The following is a 21,970-nucleotide window of genomic DNA, read 5'->3' on the forward strand; positions in this document are numbered from 1 at the left end:
TCAGGTACTTCCTGTGCTCCTTCCGTATGCCCACGTGAAAGTATGCGTCTTTTAAGTCAAGAACCGCAAACCAATCCCCCTGTTTTAGCAAGGCGATCACAGCCGCCAACGTTACCATTTTGAATTTGGTCACCTTGAGGAAGGCATTAAGGCCCCTCAGATCTAAGATGGGACGTAAGCCCCCATCCTTCTTAGGGACCAGGAAGAACCTAGAGAAGAATCCCTTTACAGAGTCTTCATAGGGCAATTCTTCCACAGCACCCTTGGCCAAGAGCGACACGATCTCCGCATCCAGCTCGGCCATAGTGTTATTGACAGCTGTCAGGGGTGAACTGCATCTAGGCAGCTCAACGAACTCCAGCCCGTATCCCAGTTCAACAATAGTTAAGACCCATGAGTCAGATGTTATTGACTCCCACTCAGAGAGGAGTGGACTAAGTCTGTCCGAAAAGTTCGGGGATACGGCTGGCGTGACCCGTCAGTACTGCCTCCCGGTGCCCTGCTGATCCTTCTGCTGGGCCGGTTGTTGTGCCGGACGAGGCTTGAAGGGCCGACGCCTCCTCTGCTGTTGTGCGGGAGGGTAGGGCCGCTGTTGGTAGGCAGGATACTGCTGGTAGCCCGGCCGCTGTTGATGGTATCTGCCCTGGTAATGGTAAGGGCCAGATCGGGGAGCGTACCGTGACCTGGAGGAGGGCTTGTCCGTTGGAGCCAGACCCAAAGACCGCGCCGTCTGCCGGTCCTCCTTCTTTTTCTTCAGGGTCTCGTCGGTCGCTTTGGAAAAGAGCGAGTCCCCCTCAAATGGCATGCTCTCCACTCTGGAACGCACCTCTTGGGACAGGGCCGTAGACCGCAACCAGGAGTGGCGCCTGAGGACCACCGCCGAAGCCATCCCTCTAGCAGCAGTGTCAGCAGCGTGGCTTCCAGCGTTCATCTGCTGCTTAGACAGCCTCACAGCCTCTGTCTGCAGCAGGGACACCACAGCCTTCTGCTCAGGAGGGAGGTCTCGTGTATAGGATGCCAACTTCTCCCAGAGGTACAGCTGGTACCCTGCCATGATGGTCTGATAGTTGGCAATCCTCAGACCCAGGGAAGAAACAATGTACTGGCGCCTGCCCATGGCATCCAGTTTCTTGCCCTCCTTATCGGCAGGTACCGAGGAGTGACCCGATCGCCTGGGGTTGAACTCCTCTGTGACCAAGGAGGAAGGTGGAGGGTGTTTCACCAGCGCCGGCCAGGTACCCTGCTTGATCTTGTAGAGCTGCTCAATCCTCTTGGATGTTGGAGGTTGATCGCAGGGCACCTGCCATACCTTCTCCACGATTTCCTCAAGACCCTCGAGCATGGGGAAGCCAACGTATGCCGGGTTGTCTCCGTAAATGCGTTTGAGGAGCTTGTCCTTGGTCTGGGGAACTGCCGAGGAGATGTCCATCTCGAGAGCCTTGGCCATCCTTGCCATCTGGTCGGCGTAGATGCGGAGGTCCTCGAATGGCGAGTCCGCAGATGGTACCAGCTCCTCAGCTGGCGATGGTTCGGACCAGGACTCCGACTGGTAGCCGCCAAAGCTCTCCACATCCTCCTCATCGGAACCGAGCTGGGATTCCGGAACCTGGTGCGGAGGGGGAGCCCACGTCGACCTCGATGTCGAAGGCCTCGGTTCCGACACGGAGAAACCCGCAGGTGCCCCTTCCCACTGGCAATGGTATGGCGAGGGGAGGTAGGAGGCCTGTCGATGTCGGGACGCAGTGGACCGGGCCGATCGGACACTGTCCCCAGACCGACGTCGCTCACGACCGGCAGCTGGTGAAGATGGACGGGCAGGGGAAGGACGGCTCCGACGAGGAGACGGGCTCGGTTCCAGCCTCGGCGACCGAAGAGCAGGCGATGTTCGGATCCGACGGCGCGGGCTCGGCTCCGGTCCCGAAGAGAATTCTGCGGGCACCGTCTCGAAGGCCATCGGATCCGGCACCGGCACGGAGATGTCTTCTGGCTCCGGGGAATCCAGATGAGGGGAAGGCGTGTGAGGAAGCACGATGACCTCTTCCTGGGGAGCGGGATGCGGCGACCGGTGATGTTTGGTCTTCTTCTTCTTCTTCGCCGGTTCCGAAGAAGACCTCGGAACCGACGCGCTCCTCGCCTTCGAAGGGGACCTCGGCCTCGGTCTCTTAGGTTTTACCGGAATCGACCCGGTCGTCGGTTCCGATCGGGGACTCGGTAGACGGATCCTCGGTTCCGATGTCGGTCTCGGATCCGACCTGGTGGAAGATGCGCTACGGGGCGGCCGCACCGGTCCCTGCGCTGGAGAGGCCGCTCTCGACGCCGAGGCACTCGGGGGAAGCGGTTTCGACCCCGACCTCGCGGAGGCCACTGAGCCAGCTCTGGAATGCCGTTCGGCAGAGGGGCTAGGGCCGGCCTTGGAGGAGGGCAACGGGGCGCCTCCGGACATGACCTTCTGCCACAGGGAGGAGTTAAGACGGGCCTTGCGTTCCTGTCGGGCCTTGCTGGTGAAGCCCTGGCAAATCTTACAGGCCGTTACATTATGGGTCTCCCCCAAACAGAACAGGCACAGTTCATGGCCATCGGTCTTGGCCATTTTAGTGTGGCATTGGAGGCAATGCTTGAAGAGAGCCTTTGAGGCCATCTTCAGGGGCACGCGAAAGGAAGGTCAAAAACAGTCCGAGTCAAATTACCGAGTCCACAACAAAGTCCAAACGAGATCCGAAGAATAGTCGAGGTCACGAAGTCCGAAGTCAAAAGCCAAGCAATCAGTCAGAATAAAGCACGAAGCACAAAAGCACAGAGCAACGAAGCTCACGTTCTCTCCAAGCGGCGGCAAGAAGAGAACTGAGGGAAGGGGCCGTTGGTCGCTGGAGGATCACGTGACCGTTTGGGCGGGAAAACGGTCGCTGAGGCGCGCGACAAACGGCCCCTTCGGAGCCATGGAAGCTCTAGAAAATTCTCCGGCGGCTGGCCTGCGCCTGCGCAGTCCCCATGTGTGGAGGCACAGAAGAACGAAGATGAACATATAATTCCAGCAACATTCCAACTACCCTGGCTCTTAATTGGCTTCTGCGATTGACCTTAAATTGCCTGGGACCTGCATACCTTAAAGAATGCCCGGCTTCTATATGAACCTGTCCAATAATTACACCTCCAGAGACCCTGTTTCAAGCACCCCTGGCACCTGAAGCCAAAAAGGGTCTTCTCAGAGCCAAGCTACGAGAGACGAATTACAAGAGGTGGAGCACGTGAAGGGAGTTGCAATGTTAGCCGGGAAGGTGAGTTTTAAAAGAGATCGGAAGGCTTTGTCAATTTCCCTCTCTAAAGAGCCTGCAAATATGGCTGCTCAGGTTTGTTTATTTCCTCTTTGCCTCTTAGAAGGGGAGGTGAAACCAACAGAGCCTTTGGGAGGCAAAGAGGAAATTAACAAACCCTCTAAGCAGCCATCTCCCTGGCTCTGTAGAGAGGAGAAATTGACAAAGCCTTCCGATCTCTTTTAAAACTCAGCTTCCCGGCTAACACTGCGACTCCCTTCACGTGCTTCTCTTCGTGTAATTCGTCTCTTGTAGCTTGGCTCTCAGTCATGGCACCAAAATTATGGAATTCCCTCCCCAGAGATATTTATCTGTCCTATTACTGTCTTCCACCAGTGGGTGAAGACTTCTCTGTATCTTCTAGCATTCCTTAACTGACCTTCCTTCTTTGTCTTTAATTGCTGTTTTTTTTAAATATATGAATGTATTATTTTTAAAAGTTGATTTTAATGTCTTTTTAATTATTTGCTGCCTGGAGGGCCCTTCATTAGGCGGGAAAGTAACATAGAAAGGTTTTAAATAAAGCAGAGACATTCAGCTTGCATAATCCCGTATCATTCAAGGACTTTTTCATATACCATACAAATGACCAACCTGCCGTTTAAACATCTCCTTAGAGAGTAGGATGCACCTCCTCCGCACGTACGGGAGCAATCGCTCCAAGCTCCCCAAGCATCCCAGCCACCTTTTTTATCTTCATCGGACTGCGTAATTCTTGAGGTCTGGAAACATGACAGAAAAGAACAGTAAGCCAGTAGCCCAGAAACACTGCATAGTTTTAAAATCCTGTAAATGGTTATGATTCACCCTGGGGAGATTCTCTAGTCTGGTAGTAATAACAAACAGAGATGCCTGTTCCAAAGTAAATCATGGCAGCCGGGGGCGGGAGGGGGAATGAGAGAACTTCTTTACTCTTTTTCAAAGGGAAGAGATGTTTTGAACCAAACTCTTCCCCCTCCTCTTTTTGTAAGTCCTCTCTAGGTCTGTCCACAGGTTTGTTGTTTCCTGCGCAGGAAAGAAATCTATAAGGAAGAGGTGGAAGAGGCTCCACCCACTTGTATTCATCACCTTTGGTTTTCTAACCTCAATGAAGGGCAGAGCTTGGAAAATGTGGACTGTGCTCCCGGATGCTGTAAAGGGGGGGGGGTCAACGAAAGCAGATGAAACTGCCTTATACAAAGTCAGGCAATGATGTGTCAAAAGGACTCGCCAGAATCTCAGGCAGATAGAAGAACTTAAGAAGTGAACGGACGGATCAGATCAGCCGTCCAGCTAGTCCAGCATTCTGCTTCACACAATGGCCAGTCAATTGCCCTGAAGGGCCAACAAAAGCAAGACACAAAAGCCAAGGCCTCCCCCGCCCTCACGTTGCCTCCCAACACTTGTATTCGCAAGTTGACTGCCTCTGGAAATGAAGGATCCCTTTAGTCACCATGCTTAGTAGCCATCAACAGAGCTCTCCTCCGTATCTCACTCTAATCCCCTTTAAAACTACCTACGCTTGTGGCTCAGCACTGCATCTACTGAGTTCCACAATATCATTACTTTTCGACTGTAAAAGTGATTCCTCTTGAATCTGTCACCTATCGACTGCACTGGATGCCCCCGAGTTCTCCTGTTATGGATTCTCTGCCTCCATGTTCACCAATCCATGCATAATTTTATGGCAACCCTTTTCCAATTGAAGTGTGGCTGTGCAAGCAAGTGCATGGAAAGTTGGAGGGGGGACATGTGAAATGAGTTTCACTTGAGTGTCCCTAGGTACTTAGTAACGAGCATTTTCACTCCGAGATGGGCCCTGAACATGGGGCATTATACATGCAGAGCATGTGCTCAGTTCCTGGCAGCGAAGCCTCGCTTCTGCTCAAGAGGGTGATGCAGACTGTCTTCCCAATCGTAAAGTTTCATGGACACCTGGAGGAATCTGGCATCACTACCAGCCTCTGCCGCTTTTCCGCGACAGCTCCTGCAGGGAAGTTACGTGGTGTTAACGAAAACATTGGTGGCACCCAAAGTCGCAGCTCATGTTTAAACACTTTGGCTATGACCTCTTGTCTGGAATGTTTCTATCACCCCTTCTTAAAAGCTGCTTTTAAGGTTTTTTTTAAACTCACAATCTGCATTCTACATCTATGTAACCAGTGCCCAAGGCACGGTGGGAATGATTCATTTTTGCCTGTGACTTTAGAAGAAGATACAGAGTACGGGGTTGGCAACAGGACCGGGAAGGGAACAAGCAAGAGCAACTATAACTTCTGCACTGGGAGATTTAAACAGATTTCTGTCCGGTGTGTCCAAGAACACAGTTGATCACGACAGTCGGTCTTCCTCCTCCCCACCACTGATATATACTTAGCCCCACTTGCTGCCTAGAAAAGCTGCACTCCACACCACATAGCTATCTTGCTATTAGAGTTAGCGGGTGTAAATCACACTGGTCCAGACCTGGATAGCTAGCCTGATCTCAGAAGCCAAGCAGGGTCAGCCTTGGTTAGTACTTCGATAAGAGACCACCAAAGCAGTCCAGGCTCACTACACAGAGATAGGCAACAGCAAACCACCTCCGGTCCTCTCTTGCCTTGAAAACACCATGAGTCAGCTGTGACTTGACAGCACTTTGCACCACCAAATCGCACTGTGAGCATCCATACAGCAACAAATCATAACCTCTCAAAGGCGGAGATCCAGTCTGGAATGGCCTACCAGAGTTATGGGTGTGGAGGGCACCGTCATTGGATACATTTAAGAAAGCCTTCGAGACCATTCTGTTTGAGTGGGCAATATGGTGAAGGCTAAGCTGCTTTGGTAGATTTGGCTAATTCAGGCAACTGGTTTTGGATCCCTCTGTTTTTTTTAATCTGTGTTTTGATCTTGCAGGTGCGTTTTTATTTTGTTAACTAATTTTCTTCTTTAGAGCCTTGCAACTTGTTGCATTGGTAAAGGAAAAATAACATCCTGCACCATTATTAGAGGTATAATAGAATGTTATTTACATAGCGATGTTATTTACTGCCATGCCATGAGAATCTTCAGCTTCCCACTTCTGCACATTAAATATCTATTAAAGGGGACATTTTTTTCTCCAGGTTGTTGACAACTCTAGTTGGTGACCTTGAGTCTAAGGAGAGAAGGTGGAATATAAATGCTTTTAAAAAAACAGATTCGACAGATGTTCTTGAACTGGAAATGTTCCTTTGAAGGAAAAGATACCCATCATCACCACTCCAGCAAACCAGAGCTCCTGGATCTATAAGCACCGTTTCATAGTCTTCAAGGTTCCAAATTCAGTATCCTAAAAGTGCACATGTGCTGGCTCAGCTAATCATTCAATTAGCAGCAAACTACATTTATAAGCAACAACTATTTTTCCATCGCACATCACAGAGGTCTGAAGCTCAGCCACCGCAAACTTCATTGGATACCTTAATTTTTGCCATATGATATACATTGACAAAGAGACCTGATCTGGACTTTACATGGCTTGGATTAGGTTGTGTGGATGCCATGAGATACAGCTGCACATAAAGAACACCTCACCATTGGTATTTTCCACTGAACTGTTTCTGGCCCTTCCTGGCTTGATATACGTAGCATGATCATAGCGCTATTCTTTCAGACACATAAACAGTGAACTGAATGAGGTGCTTCATGAGTGCAACATTACGTACGTGTAGGAGAAAAAGGGCTGCCTTGAGCGACATGGAAAGGCAAAATATAAATATTTTAAGTAGTGGCAGAGAGGTACCTTCCATCAAAGAAAACTCTGGATTTGCATTTCCTGAACAGATAAACACACACCACACCAAAGCATTTCTCAAACATTTCTCATTTCTCTTTTACAGGAGAAAAAGAGTGATTCAAAGGAAGTGGATTTTAAAACCCCTGTAGAGACACTTAAGCTCTCAAACCCACCTAAAAGAGCCTAGTCCATTTTGACCGACTGGACTGTACAATCTCGTGGTAGGAAATTCAAACTCCATTTTAATGGACAAATCTCATAGACAAACAAATCTTTCCTTTCCTTCAATTTGATTAAAGCTCCTTGACTAAAAGTCAAAACCCCTTGGTTAAGTGACATTATCTGGACACAACACTAACCCGATGGAAAAATCTCACAACCACAAAGGTAAAATCTGGAGATCTATCACAGAAAAGGAGAAAAAACTCATTATGATAAGACAAGGATGAAAAATTATCTAGGTAGTGCATTAAAACCGTATTTCTGATACTACCGAAAAGAGAGATCCAACAAAATATGTATTAAAGTACCAATTTTCTCCTGAGAACAACCACAAAGGCGCTCTGAATAAAAGAATGTTAAGTATGTTCATTAAGAGAAAAAAGAGGGGGACAGAACTTGGGACCTTGCACACATAAGGCAGATACACTGCCACTGAGCCACAGTTAACCATACTTCTTCGTGATTCTCAAGAGCAGTTGATGGTGGGTACATAGGAACAAAGACACCGTATCAGAGTGGGAATGTATTGATATCCATCCTCTCTGACAATATACAGGAAATGATATCATCCAGAGAGAGGAATTCAGGCCAAAGGAGGCTCTGACGCAACCCGCGTGCGTCATTGCAACAGACTGAACAGTCATACCTTACAACACTGCTTTAACAATGGGAGTCTGATTGTGTGTTCAGTCATCAAGCGCAGGGACCCTCTAGAAGTATCGCCATTGTTTGAGTAAACAGGAAGAGTCAGGTACAATGAAATAACATTAACTAGGGCATTCAGCATTTGCTAGGAGGATTCCTGCCCCAAGGCACCAGGAGGCGATAGAGAAAATACATACTTCTAAATTTATTTATTTACTTTATTTATAGTCCGCCTTTCTAATTGAGACTCATGCTTGACTATGCCTTCTGTTTTCATCTAGAAATGCCCTAAGGTATCTAAAGTTCAGGAAATGCCAATCGAAACCAGTAAAAGCCTTAAAAAAGCAAAATTAGCAAGCGACTCTCAAGCAGAGTCTTAAACCAAAATATTACCCTTTGGTGCATGTTCGTAACTTATTGATTTAATTCCTAACTGTGACCCTCCAGATTCTTCCCAGAACAAGTCATGCCACTTCACTGGTATTTCTTCCCCTTATTTGAATTGGGTTTCACAGCATAGGCAAATATAATACGTAGATTTGATGAAAGCTGACAGCTAGTAAATCAAATATTATTTTGCTAGTAAATTACCAGGCCGGCTCAAACTACCTTTAACTCTTTTCCCATGGGACAAATGATTTGGACAGGCTGGAGTTTAAATCAACACTGTGGGTACTGGTTGAGTCAAATGATTACGAAGACAGATTTGTTGGCACGGACAAGGGCTTTGATCGTCCTAAGGAAAATTAGATTTTTTGGAACCAGATAATGTTCAGAAGAATCCGTTCTTATCTACTCCCCCAATTTAATAGCTGAACAACTGTGCATTGTTTTGGGAGCTCTTAATAACATTCAGCTTTCCATTCCTTAAGCCCAATGATGAAGGAGAAAGACGTGACACTGAGCGAGGCGCACTTCTCAGTAAATATGCACAGGATTTTGCTAGAGTTTTAACCACTTTATGATTATGCTCAATCGTGCACTATTTTATGGCTGCAAAGTCAGGTGGGCAATCATGTGTGAATGTCACAAATAGAACAGCCATGCTTTACAATGTAATGCTTTAACAATGGTAGTAAGTTTGTGCCTGTAACTCATCAAGAATTAAGCAATCCGATGCTGTACATTCATGCCTGAACTGCCCCAGAGAACAAGAGTACTGACTTTATGGGACAGAGAAGAGACTCTAACACTATGTAAGCACCAAGAATCTTGAACTGGGGACTTCAGTTGCAGAACCTAGGAACCTCACTCTTTGCACTCTCGCAGTAGATTGACAGAGAAGGTGTTGCAACAACATGCCTTGGCCTTTGGGGGGCACTGCATGTCACTCTGTGAATATACGTAACCCTCTTGATAGTAAACTGCTTCTCTTTGTCTATGGTGGAAAGGCCTCCTGACTCCTCCTCTCTGTTTCCTTTGGGAGATTCTTTTTTCTTGCCTCATGGCCTCCATAGGAAAAGGATAATTTTTCAAAGCTACTGTCATGCAGGCCTCATCCACACAACCACATCCAGCCTCGATGCTGCACAGGGCGGCCATGGTACAGGGCAAGTAATGCTTGAGACTGGCTCTAAGATATTGCTGTGAATGGAACCTAGCTCAATAAACTGTAAGTTCTAGCTTTCTACTATTTAATTGCCCGAGGATTAATTACTGCAGATTGGAGAAAACGCTTCTGGCTGGGTAACTCTGCTACCAAACGAAATATAACTATTTCTAACAGAGGGATCTGCTGTTGCCTCTCAGCGCCATTGCCACATGTGGCCAGAGAGTGGTATTACACCTTTCAGCACAACAAGTGATTAGGTGATATAAGGAGCCAAGAGGATCCTATCTGGCTCTATAAAGTCACTGGTTCTGGCTTGGCTCTTCCCTACTGAGCACAGACTGAGCTCCCTTCCACCACCCTTCCTGACCTGCTTTCAGACTGCTTGCTGAGAGGGGCTAGGATCCATCTGCAAAATCAGGATAGACGGTGGAGGGGTAGAACTGGACTCAAAGCTTCATTTTAGTTGCCGTGGGAAGACCAAAGTGGAAAGGGATGGTCCAGCGCTTTGCATTCCTCTACCAATCACATTGCCATATATTTCCTCACAATGCAGCATGAAAAAAACCAATAATAATTCATTGGAAGAGTAAAGTATATGCCCGACTGTACTGCATGGCTAAGTTCTTGGCTGGTTGATGTGCCATGTTTGTATCTTTAACCAATTCAAAGGTTAAAAAGACAGAAGGTTTCCATGCCCTCTAGGATCAAGGGGAAGGAATACTGCTTCATTGGGATCCTCAGTTGCCAGTATCCACCAGCCACCAAGCAAGCTAAATTTTCATTCCAGTATATTACAATTTGTTACATTAGCTACCCATTAGCTATGTAAACATTTATAACGAAAAAGTTTCATCATCAAGTATTAAATAAAATAAGGTACAGGGGGTGTTTCTCCCCTTCCCCTTTGAATATTTCTTTGTATTATAAAAGACTGTGAAAATGCGTGGCCAATTTATCCAATTTTCTAAAGAAATTTTCCAGGATTTCCACAGCCAACATATAAAGGTACTAAAAATACTCTTGGCAGCTTGTTCACTTGGCCAGATTTACAAGAAACAAAAAGCTCACTCCGAGAAAGGATGTCCGTATAAATTTTTCTATTGCAAAATGTCCAATTTCTTTTTATAATTTTCTGATAATTCCCCGGGTTCTTGTAAGTCAAGTTTCCCCTCCTATCTACAAGAATTGACATGGTAGTACTAGGATTATTGCATGGCTGGGACAATAAATCAGCTAATAAAACTGGATTGGGTAGATTAATTTTATTTCACAATTACCCAAATTAATTTAGCATCTATGTGAATCCCTCAGGAGGGGTTGTCCAGAGATTTGGAGTGTTAGAGTCAGCATGCTGGTGACACCTAGTTCTGCTTCTTGTTTTCAGCTGAGTTTGATGAATAAGTGGACATTTCTCAGTTACTGGAAACGAACAATGGAAACTCCTGAATGCAATCCATTTGAAACCAAGGTCGATAATATCATCAGTTACAGGATACTGAGTGGGCCTATTTTGGACAGGGTGGCACCACCCACCCAAAAGAGCAGCTTCATTGCTTGAAAGTATCCATCTGCAGATGAGCAAGATTTGGGTCCAGTAGCACTTTAAAGACCAACTAGATCTCCAGGGTGTGAGCTTTCGAGAGTCAAAGATCCCATCATCGGATACCCTCACAGGTACACAGAGCTTTGACTCTCAAAAGCTCATACCCTAGAAATCTACTTGATCTTTAAGGTGCTACTGAACCCAAATCTTGCTCCTCTGCTACAGACCAACATGGCTACACATCTGAAACTATCTGAAGATATGTGGCACCTCTGCCCAACTTCCAGTTCTTTGGCCTGCTGTCTCCTCCTCCTATGAGGCATCGTTATTTAGGCTGTGGTCACATCTTGGCTGGACTACAAGCATTACCAGATCAGATGATGCAGAGTTGCCTCTGAAGGATGTCCAGAACATATTTTTATTAACTGATAAAATACTGCAAAAAAGCAGCACTTAGCACTTATAGTATGTGTGGCTGGATCAAGAATGATTTTGTGCAAGACTGTAAATAATAACAACAACAGTGTGCTTATAATTCCACTCTTCTAGACAGATTAGTGCCCCAATCAGAGCGGTGAACAAAGTCAGTGTTATTATTACTCCCGCAATACAGCTGGGCAGCTGGGGCTGAGAGGAGTGGTTTATCCAAGGCCAGCTGCTGAGCTTATGGCAGCAGTGGGATTCGAACCAACAGAGTGCTGACTTGCATCCCAGCCACTTAACCACTATGTTACTTAGAGCACACGTGTTTCAATAAAACACAGCATAAAAACGACGGTGATGCCATTATACAGCACCTTGCCCTATATATGCCAGTACTTTTATAGGGACCAAGGACCCGACTCAATTTCCAAACAAAAGCTTTGGATCTGGTGTTATGACTCTCTTAACCAGCCAGTAGGAAACTAAGACACGAGACAACAGTGTGACTTGGCCTCTTGCCTGGTGGCATGTGGTCCGGTGGGAACTTCTGAAGCCAGCAGAGGCATGGATTTAAAAGAAATGTGACAACCTGAATCCTATTATCCTTTCAGAAAACAAACCGACATCCTATTGGTTGGAACTAGTCTGTGGACTGGTACTACCAGGTAACACTAGAAATGTTTTCTATTTGCTTTCTAAAGTCCTTCCAAGTATTTTATGTTCCTTATTAAACAAATTCTTTAAATTGGGCTGTAGAACCACATTTCTAGAACCTTCCTTTAATAGTCACATGATTAAATACTTAGGAGCATTTTTTGGCACAACGGTGCCATTACGCTTACGTGTGGGTTTGTTGTTATTTCGGAAAACCATCTAAGCAGAATTCAGCATATGGCTGGGAGGCAGGGGGTAAATTAAAGACATAAATAAGCCTCACCTCAGAAACTGTGGGCCTGTTTTCAGCACAGGTAAAGGAAGATACAGTCAATCATTTTGTCCTCCCTAACATGGTGGAACTTCGTGTCATCCTGTGATTGCTAGGCTCCTTGAGTTCACAGAGACAGGGGCAGAGTAGGAATATTTTAAATAAATTTAAATCAAATTAAGGTAATAATTACATAAGTGTAAGCAGTAGCAGGGCTCATTTTGAGGGGGAACGCACAGGAACGCGATTCTGGTAGTTCTCCAAAGAGGTCACATGTCAGGTGGCCCCGCCCACCTGGTTTTTGGCCATTTGGGGCCTGTTTTGGCCTATATTGGGCCCAAAATGGCCAGGATTGGGCCTAAAACAGCTAGGATTGGTCTCAAAACAGCCAGGATCGGGCCTCTGATGGGTGGTGGATCGCTCTCCTGCTCAGCAGTGGCCCAAATCTGACCATTTTGGGTCCCTTTTCAGCCATTTTCAGCCCCTTTTTGCCATTTTGGGCCCAATTTCGACCCTGAATAACCAGGATTGGGTCCAAAACAGCCAGGATAGGTGAGGTCAGGGGGCGTGGCATATGCAAATCAGTTATGCTAATGACACATTTCTGGTGATATCAAGGGGTGTGGTATATGCTAATGAGTTATGCTAATGAGCTCCTGCTGCTCTTTTTCTACGAAATGACCCCTGAGCAGAAGTATGAAACAGAACACAGGGTTAAGTCTTCTATTCTCCTTCTGGGCATATCCAGCAACACACGGTATACATGGACAGACCAGCCATGGCTCTTTGCACACTGCAGGCTAGGCCACTCAGTTTATTATGGAAATAAGCAACAGGCAGTGGGGATGTGCAACATCCGACAGGCAAGAGGTGGGAGGGAAGGGGACAACACCAACTGCCTTCCCCACCCTTACACTTTCTTCTCGGCCATGCCAGTGCATGTGAACGCAGCCCCTCTCTTTGGTCATGAAAGAGCAGAGGGAGAATGGGCAGAGAGAGGGAGACAAAAGGAAGGGGGGAGAAATGTGCTGGCCTAGGCTACTCCGCACCACATCTCTTGCTCATATTTCATCCATTCGGCACTAACTTTGGACACAAGGACACGATCTACACAAGGAAAGCAGGACAGTGGTTAGGGCAAATGAAGCAGGGCTTGACAACACACCCAACGCTAGAAAGCTCTGGCCATCATCTTTTGCATGGTCCATTAGCTGATCTGTAACAGAAGGTCACAGTTTGTGACTTAAGATTCTCCTTGCTTAGTGGAACAGAACTGGAGGGGAATGGCGGGAACCAGCCTGCCTGTGGCGCAAGATCTGGGCCAAGCTTCTGCTCCCGTTCTGGTCGCAGGCGTTTAAAGACGGGGGCCTGACTGGAGGCATGAGCCTTTGGGCATTTGGTAACAGATGGACACTTCTGCAACAGGCAGCTCGTTCATACTGATGTAGCCAAAGCAAGCTCAAGCATACACGACTGGCTAATCTGTCTGCGGTCTCAGTGAGAAAGGCAGACAATAAATAATACCAATAAATAAACAAGTTGCATGGAAACATGTATTGTCGAAGGCTTTGCATGGAAACATATTTGCATGGAAACATATTTCAATTGGTCCAATTAACGGATACTAAAGAGACCTCCTGCTCCCACTCTTACGCTGTCTGCCAGCCCACTGATGGCCAGGAGGATCTTTCTTAAAAAAAAAAAATAAAGGTGAGACAACACTTTAGGATTTGGGCAAGACTCTATGGTTTCATCACAGTTTTGCCCAGATCCTAGACTGTCGCCTTGATGTCACGCCAGCGATGCGCCGTTACTTCTGGTCTTCCCTGGAAGTGAAGTTGCATCGCTGCCACAGTGTTATTTCTCCCACTCCTACACCTCCTGCTGGTCGCTGGACATTGACTGGCAACGCTAACTAACACTAGTACAGTAATCACTTGTTGTCCCCCACGAAGCGATAGGGAAAGAGACTGCTAGCTGGCTAGCAGCTGAATAAGATCTGGCTGAGTTGCTTTCTCCGCTGCAGCAGGTACTTAAAGCCGAAGCCTGCAGAGAAGCACAAGTCCAGGAACACGTGACCTTCAGACCTTAGCATGAGACTTGTCATCTAGAGAAAGCAGGAGCTTCAACAAAGAGGAGCTACGGGGCAGGGAAGAGGGAAAGCTGCTCTGCATTCAGAAACTTTCCCCTCTGCTGACTGGGCTTTATTGTGCTCTTGCTTTTTTATTATAGGCTGCTTTGGAAGGCCGTTTGAAAGACAAGCAGGATATAAGTACATTTCTGAATGAAGAAAGCAAGATTTTCTCACATGAGAGACAGGCTCAGTTCACATTCTTATCTGGAGTTAACCGTGTTAGTCTGTAGTAGCAAAATAGCAAAGAGTCCAGTAGGACCTTTAAGACTAACCAACTTTATTGTAGCATAAGCTTTCGAGAGCCACAGCTCTCTTCGTCAGATCTGACGAAGAGAGCTGTGGCTCTCGAAAACTTATGCTACAATGAAGCTAGTTCGTTTTAAAGGTGCTACTGGACTCTCTGCTGTTCTTATCACTGTGTGTACAGCCCCCTGGGAAGCCAATGGCAGACTGATGGTGAAATCCTAAACAGAGTCACACTCTTCTAAATCCATTAGCATCAGTGGGCTTTGAAGGTATAACTCTGCTTAGGATTGCAGTGTAAATTAGTCCTTAGTCCCTCACGCAATCCTCACTCATTAAAGTGAGCAGAATTCTTAGAGCATATACATAACCTCCCATGACAGCAACAGCAGAGCAGAGAATGCTTTTGTGAACGGAGGGCAAGGAACAGAAGTGAACCTCATCAAGAGCCACAATGGAAAAGGCATCCGGTGCAGCGTGCGTCAGATTCCACCAATTCCGCTCCACGAAATGATTCATTTCACTGCTTTATAGAAGGACCAACTCTTCGCAATGTGGTAGTGGATGCCAGTTTTATGTCTCTTGCAATTATATATTTGAAATATAATGACAGATTACAGGAAATGACTGTACAGACAGGGTGATTTATAAACTCACTTTAACAATGCAACTTTTATCAGTTGCGCAACATTAATCACCAACCTCCGAACAAATATTTTCTTGTATATGATCCTCTCAAGAGTGATTTGCTGAAAACTGATTTTTTTAAAAAAAAGATTTATGCGTGGCATTTAGTTTCTAGGCCACCTTAATGATTTCTTGCTGATAAACAGAATCTTGTGCATTCCGTGAACAGTACAGAATTAACTAAAACTTATTACTTTATCCTGGAAAACAGGAAAACTGTGGCATAGCATGAAGAATATTTAGTAACCTGAGAAAAATGTTCTGCTGAAAATGTTACTGTGCTCTAGCAAATCTTACCCGAATACATTCTGGGTGGGGGAGGGGAGTTGAGGACCACATGAATTTATTACTTTGTTTTAATGTATCCTTGCTTGTAATCACATACACCCAAAGAAAAGGAAAAATATACATACACTTCAAAACAAAAGAAAAAACTCATATGCAAGAGCCGGAACAATCTACAACGTATCCTAAAATAACGTTGCCAGCTCTGCATTGGGAAACACCTGGAGAAATTCCTGGAGATTTTGGGATGGAGTAGGACTTCAGCGGGGTGTAATACCGTAGAGCCCACCCACCAAAGCAGCCAATTGCTTCAGGGGAACTGAGCTCTGTTGTTTGGAGATCAGTTGAAACTCTAGGAGATCTCCAGACCCCACCTAAAGGCTGGCAATTCTGTCATCAAAGGAAAATGGGTAAATCTTGTCACTTACTTTCTTTCAAAATGTAATAGAAAGTATCCAGTGATTATGACCACTTGAAAGGTTTACATTAAAAACCAATTAAAACCCCGTCCTTCAGAAAGCAAGTGGCATTCTGAAGTACACAGCCTTTGTCCATAAGGGCTCCCCTTCGGCCTTTGACCACTCCTTTCTTCTCCATTATTCCCTCGAATCCCCTTTAAGATTGTAAAAAAAAAACTCCTTGTAGTAACCAATAGGACACATTTTACTTGATTCTTGATCAATGAACATGTATATGCAATGAAGGACAAAAATACCAACTCATGTATGACATGGGATACACTGTTTCCAGGGTCAGGTCTGAGAGCCAAACTACAAGTGACGCCTTACACAGGTTGGACACTTGTCATCTTCCCTCAAGTTTTGATGGGAAATGTAGGCATCCTGGTTTTACAGCTTGGCTCTCCATTACAGCTGCAAGACCAGGATGCCTACGTTTCCCATCAAAACTTGAGGGAAGCTGACAAGTGTCCAACCTGTGTAAGGCGTCACTTGTAGCTTGGCTCTGAGTTCCCAAAATACAGGTCAAAGTCTTGCCTTAAATTAAACACCGAAGCTGGTTCTTATAGGAGCCACTTCACTCATGGCGATTTTCCTCAAGAAATATTATTCTATATAGGAAAATGTGTATACTTGTAAAGTTACTAGCTGCCAGATGGCTTCCCCCCCACCCCATCCATTATTGTTGCAAAGAGTAAGGGAAGCAAAAATGCAAAAAGCTGGCATGCAGAAAGAGGAGAGGAAGAAGCAATGTAAAAAGGACCAGGGTGGGTCATCAGGAAGGGCTGGCCTGCGACCCACTTTTAGAGGCTTCACAACTCACTTCTGGGTCCCGAACCCCAGGTTGGGGAACGCTGCTCTAAACCACAGAGACAATCCAGTGAACAAAGAGACCACAGTGCACACAGTTTGGTTACAAAATCAGAAGTGTAGAAGGCGCTCTCCTGCCAGGCTACTGGATTACATATTTTGTCATCTCTAATTACTTGAGCAAAGAGAGAAGATTTATTAAAGAAAAAACAAAACATGATTTGTATACAAGACCCGTCATTCTAATTAAAGTCCCAGACAGGAATAACTGTTTTAGGATAAAAGGTGGGGGGTGGGGAGACAGAGCAGATGAAAGGGGGGAATCAAGAATTGGCAGGATAGCACCCTTTCAAAAAAAATGCTCAAGCTAAATCAGTAGGCCTGGCCCTGGTGGTGATGGTAATAGAGAGTAGAGATGGGCACGAACTGAAATATGAACCAAAATTAAGCACGAACCAGGTGGTTCGTGGTTCGTGAACCAGCGGTTCGTCAGATCCCATTTCTGATGAACCGCCACAAACTTTAGGCTGGTTCATTTTTTGGTTCATCACTGCAGACAGCCTGGTGCCAATCAATCAGTTTCCTAGGCAACAGGGGATGGACTTCCAGCAGACCTTCTGCTGGCCCGGAAGTGGACTTCTGCTGGCCCGGAAGTGACCCTCTGCTGGCCCGGAAGTGATGGCTTTCTGACCTGGATGTGCCATTTTCACAAACCAAACGAGCCGGTTCGCAAACCAGGGACAAGTTTGTGAAAGTTCGTGGTTCATGAAATTTGACAAACCACAAATCACATGGTTCGTTTTTTTCCGGTTCGTGCCCATCTCTAGTAGAGAGAACAGACCAGCAAGGCTGATGAATGGTGAGTTAGAGGCATTGGAGATTTTGAACAGGATGCAACCAATTTTGCATATGAGCAAGGGGGCTTTTAAATATGCTTCTTCCCCTGAATACATACATAGCAGCTCCTCACATCCATTTCTAAATGCTTTTTAAAACTAGGGCATTTCCCAAACAGTTTTTGATTGGGCAGTAGAGGTCTACTGTACAAAGGGGGGGTACCTTGCTCGGTATGCAGAAGAACCCTTGCCTGGATAGCCCAGGTGAGCCTGATCTTTTCAGATCTCAGAAGCTAAACAGGGTTGACCTTGATTAGTAATTGGATGGGAGACCTGCAACGAAGACCAGGGTTGCAGAGGCAGGCAATGGCAAACCACCTCTGTTAGTCTCTTGCCATGAAAACCCCGCTGGGGTCACCATAAGTCAGCTATGACTTGAGGGCACTCTCTACCTCTAGGTATGCAGAAGCCCCCCCCCAAACATTCTCACAGGTGTTTGGGAGATCCCCGCACATATTTGTACTCCTCTGTTTCTCCATGGAGAAAAAAGCAGTGCTACCCATTTTTACTGTTGAAGGAAATGCACCAGCAGTTCTTACAGCCAGTGCATATAGTATGGAAATTATATTCACACGTTTCTTTGGGAAGCTTGAGGCACAACTGCCACATGTGGTGCTGTCCTAAGAGCAGCTTTTTGTGATTGCGCACACACACACACATGCACATACACTTATAAGCTGGTTTATTCATTTGTATGGGTACTTTTAACCCATTTTTCTCCTCTCAGTGTGAATTCGCAGCAACTTAGAATATAAGGAAACAACATCAACAGAATAAACCACAGAGATGGGGAGAAGCGCAGGAGTTAAACGCTCTACCCGATGGCAACAGTCCTCCCCCAACCCTTGGATCTGAATCTGCAGTTTTCTCCAAGCCGAACATTCTAGGCAGTTCTCCATACTGGCTACTCCTCCCATTCACTCCTCCTGTGACATCCAGGGCCGGATCGAGGGGGGCAGGGGGGTAGCCTGCCCCCAGCACCGCCAAAGAGGGGGCACCAGGCACGGCTGCCAGCCACCAGAAGTGCACCAGAGCTTGCGGCTTGCCATGCGGGAAGCTGAGCGCAGGGTTGGGAAGCCCTCGCCTGCCCCGCTGGCTTGCCTCCCAGCCCTGCGCTCAGCCACCCGCGCAGCAAGCCGGCCACCACAGCACACGCCCATGCTGCCACCGCCAGCTCCGCAGTGCACCGAGTGCTGGGGTGGCGGGCTTGCCACGCAGGCAGCACGGGGCAGCGGGGCAGACGAACCACACCAAGGGCCTCCTAGCCCTGCGCTCAGCCGCCCGCCCCAGCACACGCTCGTGCCACCAGCTCCATGGCACACCAGGCGCTGGGGTGGCCAGCTTGCCGCACATGCGGCATGCCTCCCGCCCTGTGTGATGATGTCATGGAAGTGACATCACACAGCACTGGGAGCACGCACACATGTGCGTGGAGGGCCGGGCAAGGGTTGCACGGGGCGCCAGCAACCCTAGATCCAGCCCTGGTGACATCATGGCAGTTCAGCCAATCATGACAAGATGCAGTTGCATTATTGCCACCCTTTTAATAACTCTCCATGCATTAAAGTGTCAAGAGCATCATTTGCAGATAGCAGACCTGTAACTGGTTCCTGAATGACAGCTGCTTGCCCAGCTTAGACATCTGAGAGTTTATACAAAATGCCAGGGGAAAGCCATGCCACGCCGCCTTGAGCTTGGCAAGCAAAGTTTCAGCACTGAATGCATTTTCATGACCAAATGAAAACTCAAAGGGAAAATTCTTAAAAATTAGCATGTTTATTAAGGAGGAAAGTTGGCAGACTCCTTAAAACAACTGCGAAGTGTAGAATTATTTCACTCATGGAAATGGTCTGCGAACATTTTTTTTTAATGCTTAATGAGCTATACTTAACAGACACTACAGTGCTCAAGGAGATGTACTCAGGACTGGTCAGCTTAATCGCGTATCTGAGGCTTCTTGGTTTACTAACCCTCTGAAGATGCTGCCAAAAAGGCTTTTGAAAATGGGATGCCTGAAACAAAAAGGCAAAGATGAAGGCAAAGGAGGGGGAAGAGCCTCTTCAAACACACATTAAAAGGGGGGCAAAGCTTTACAGATTTGCTCTCTCTTCATTAAGTTTTTGCTCTTAATAGTTCCGCTTTAGTAAAACCATATGATTTTGTATTTTCATATCTCAGAAATCCTCATGTCCATAATCTTCTCAAGAAAACCATGGCCAAGGATTCTATAACAGCAGGGATGTCTGAAGGCTCAACTCTTAAGAGACGCCACCAGTACTATGTTCTAATTTTTTTTTTACTTGAGATTTTTAAAAAAATTATTTTACTTCATTTAAATTCCGCCTTTCTCTCCCATGGGGACCCAAACTGGTTCATATCATTTTCCTCTCCTCCATTTTATCCTTACAACAACCTTGTGAGGTAGGTTAAGATGAAAGTGCATGGCTGCCCAAAAATCACCCACCAAGCTCCCATGGCAGAGTGGGGATTTGAATCTTGGGTCATTTCCACACATCCTGGCATAGCGCTAAACCCACGGGATGAGGGTGTTTTCCTGGCGCGATTTCTGATGTCATCGTGCCATGCATGATTCCATTCTTGTGGTGCAATGATGTCAGAAATCGCGCCAGGAAGTCACCTTTGTTCCATTGAGTTTAGCGCTATGCCGGGATGTGTGGAAACGACCTTGGTCTCCCAGATCCTAGTCCAACACTCTTAACACCACTACACCAAACTGGCTCTCTGCTGCTATCAGCACTAGGTCAAGTCTGAAGTAGTGTCGAGCTCGGGGAAACAAGCCATGTGGGTCAAGTACCATTCCTGTATTCCTCACACCACTGGGCCTGTGAGCATTTTTGCCTAGGACAGAAGAAACTCCGCCCAAAAGTCTGATGGCCTGGGTGTCCAATGACCCCAAAGAGAGAGTCAACTTTGTTCCTCTGTGCAGGACCTGATAAATAGGCAAGTTAAATGCTGCTCAATCATTTCTTGTAAGAAGCCTTTGTGAAAATTAGTCGTTTGGGCCCAGGATGTACCTGTAATAGTCAAAAACATATTAGGCCAAGAACCTACTTTACACCATGACAACTCTCTCAGAAGAACCCACCTTCATTCTCAGGGAGAAAGGCAGGCTATCAACAAAAGAAATAAAGACAGACAAGGATTTCTCTGTGCCAGTATTTCTCCCAAGGGTATGGGAGCAGGGTTTTTAAAAAAAATTATTATAATTGGTGCAGATAATTTTTTTTAAAATGATGTGTGTTTATGCTGGCTTTTCACAAAACAGCTCTGAATGAACAGTTGTTTATGCAACAAGTTTGAATTTTGTGTGCAACTTTCTTTTGAGTAACAGCATCAAAGCACCACTCAGGCATTCTCATTTGTACAGCATAGCTGCAAAAGCTCTTTAAGAGCCAATCTCATTTCTTATCAGAGGGATGCTCTTTGCCTTTACCATAAAAGGCTAATTTTTTTTGCCTACAATGCATATGAGGAGCTCATATGCAAAAAGCCTTTTATGTTATATGTAAACACTGACACCACCAATAGCAAAACTGCCTCACAAATCAAGGAAGAGTCAAACAGGAAAAAAATGCCTAGAACCACATCCCAACAGATGGCCGATTGGCCACCAGTTGCACAAACTGTTTTACAGCCAGTGTTAATGCGAGCCACTCCACTAGCAGCTATGACTCAGTGTCAAATCATTATTCCAATCATGGTCGGTGCCATTAAGCCAAAGGAATGTTGCAGCTTCAGAACTCAGCATTCAAAAGAATTAAATAAAGACACAACACAGGGCACTGCAATAGAATTAGCTAACCAACCAGAGAATCTACAGTCAATATCTGTTGGATGCCGAGGCCAAAGATTTGCTGCGCGTCCACTGGGGGGCACGCAGACAACCATTTGAGAACGCAATCCACATCACTCTGCTAACATCACAGGAGCAGGAAAAAGAGTTCCCAAAGCAAGCCAAAGCTGCTGCCACTTATTTTAGAACTCGCAAATGCTTATCAGTATTCAGTCTTAGTGGTTACGACTGTTTAGTCTTAGCATATACAGTGAATCTTTGAATGACTTCATCTTTAGGGTTA

At 46.3% G+C, this 21,970-nt stretch overlaps 1 protein-coding gene across 1 annotated transcript in view; it reads right to left on the bottom strand.

Moving 5' to 3' along the window:
• ADAMTSL3 (ADAMTS like 3) overlaps positions 1–21,970 on the bottom strand; it is a 200,124-nt gene that overhangs the window by 160,309 nt on the left and 17,845 nt on the right. Inside the window, exon 3 of the mRNA XM_055002297.1 lies at positions 3,906–4,033. Coding sequence (XP_054858272.1) covers positions 3,906–4,033 — 128 coding nt within the window. The remainder of the gene's footprint in view (positions 1–3,905; positions 4,034–21,970) is intronic.

Source organism: Eublepharis macularius, chromosome 18 (genome assembly GCF_028583425.1).
Source record: "Eublepharis macularius isolate TG4126 chromosome 18, MPM_Emac_v1.0, whole genome shotgun sequence".
Lineage (NCBI taxonomy): Eukaryota > Metazoa > Chordata > Lepidosauria > Squamata > Eublepharidae > Eublepharis > Eublepharis macularius.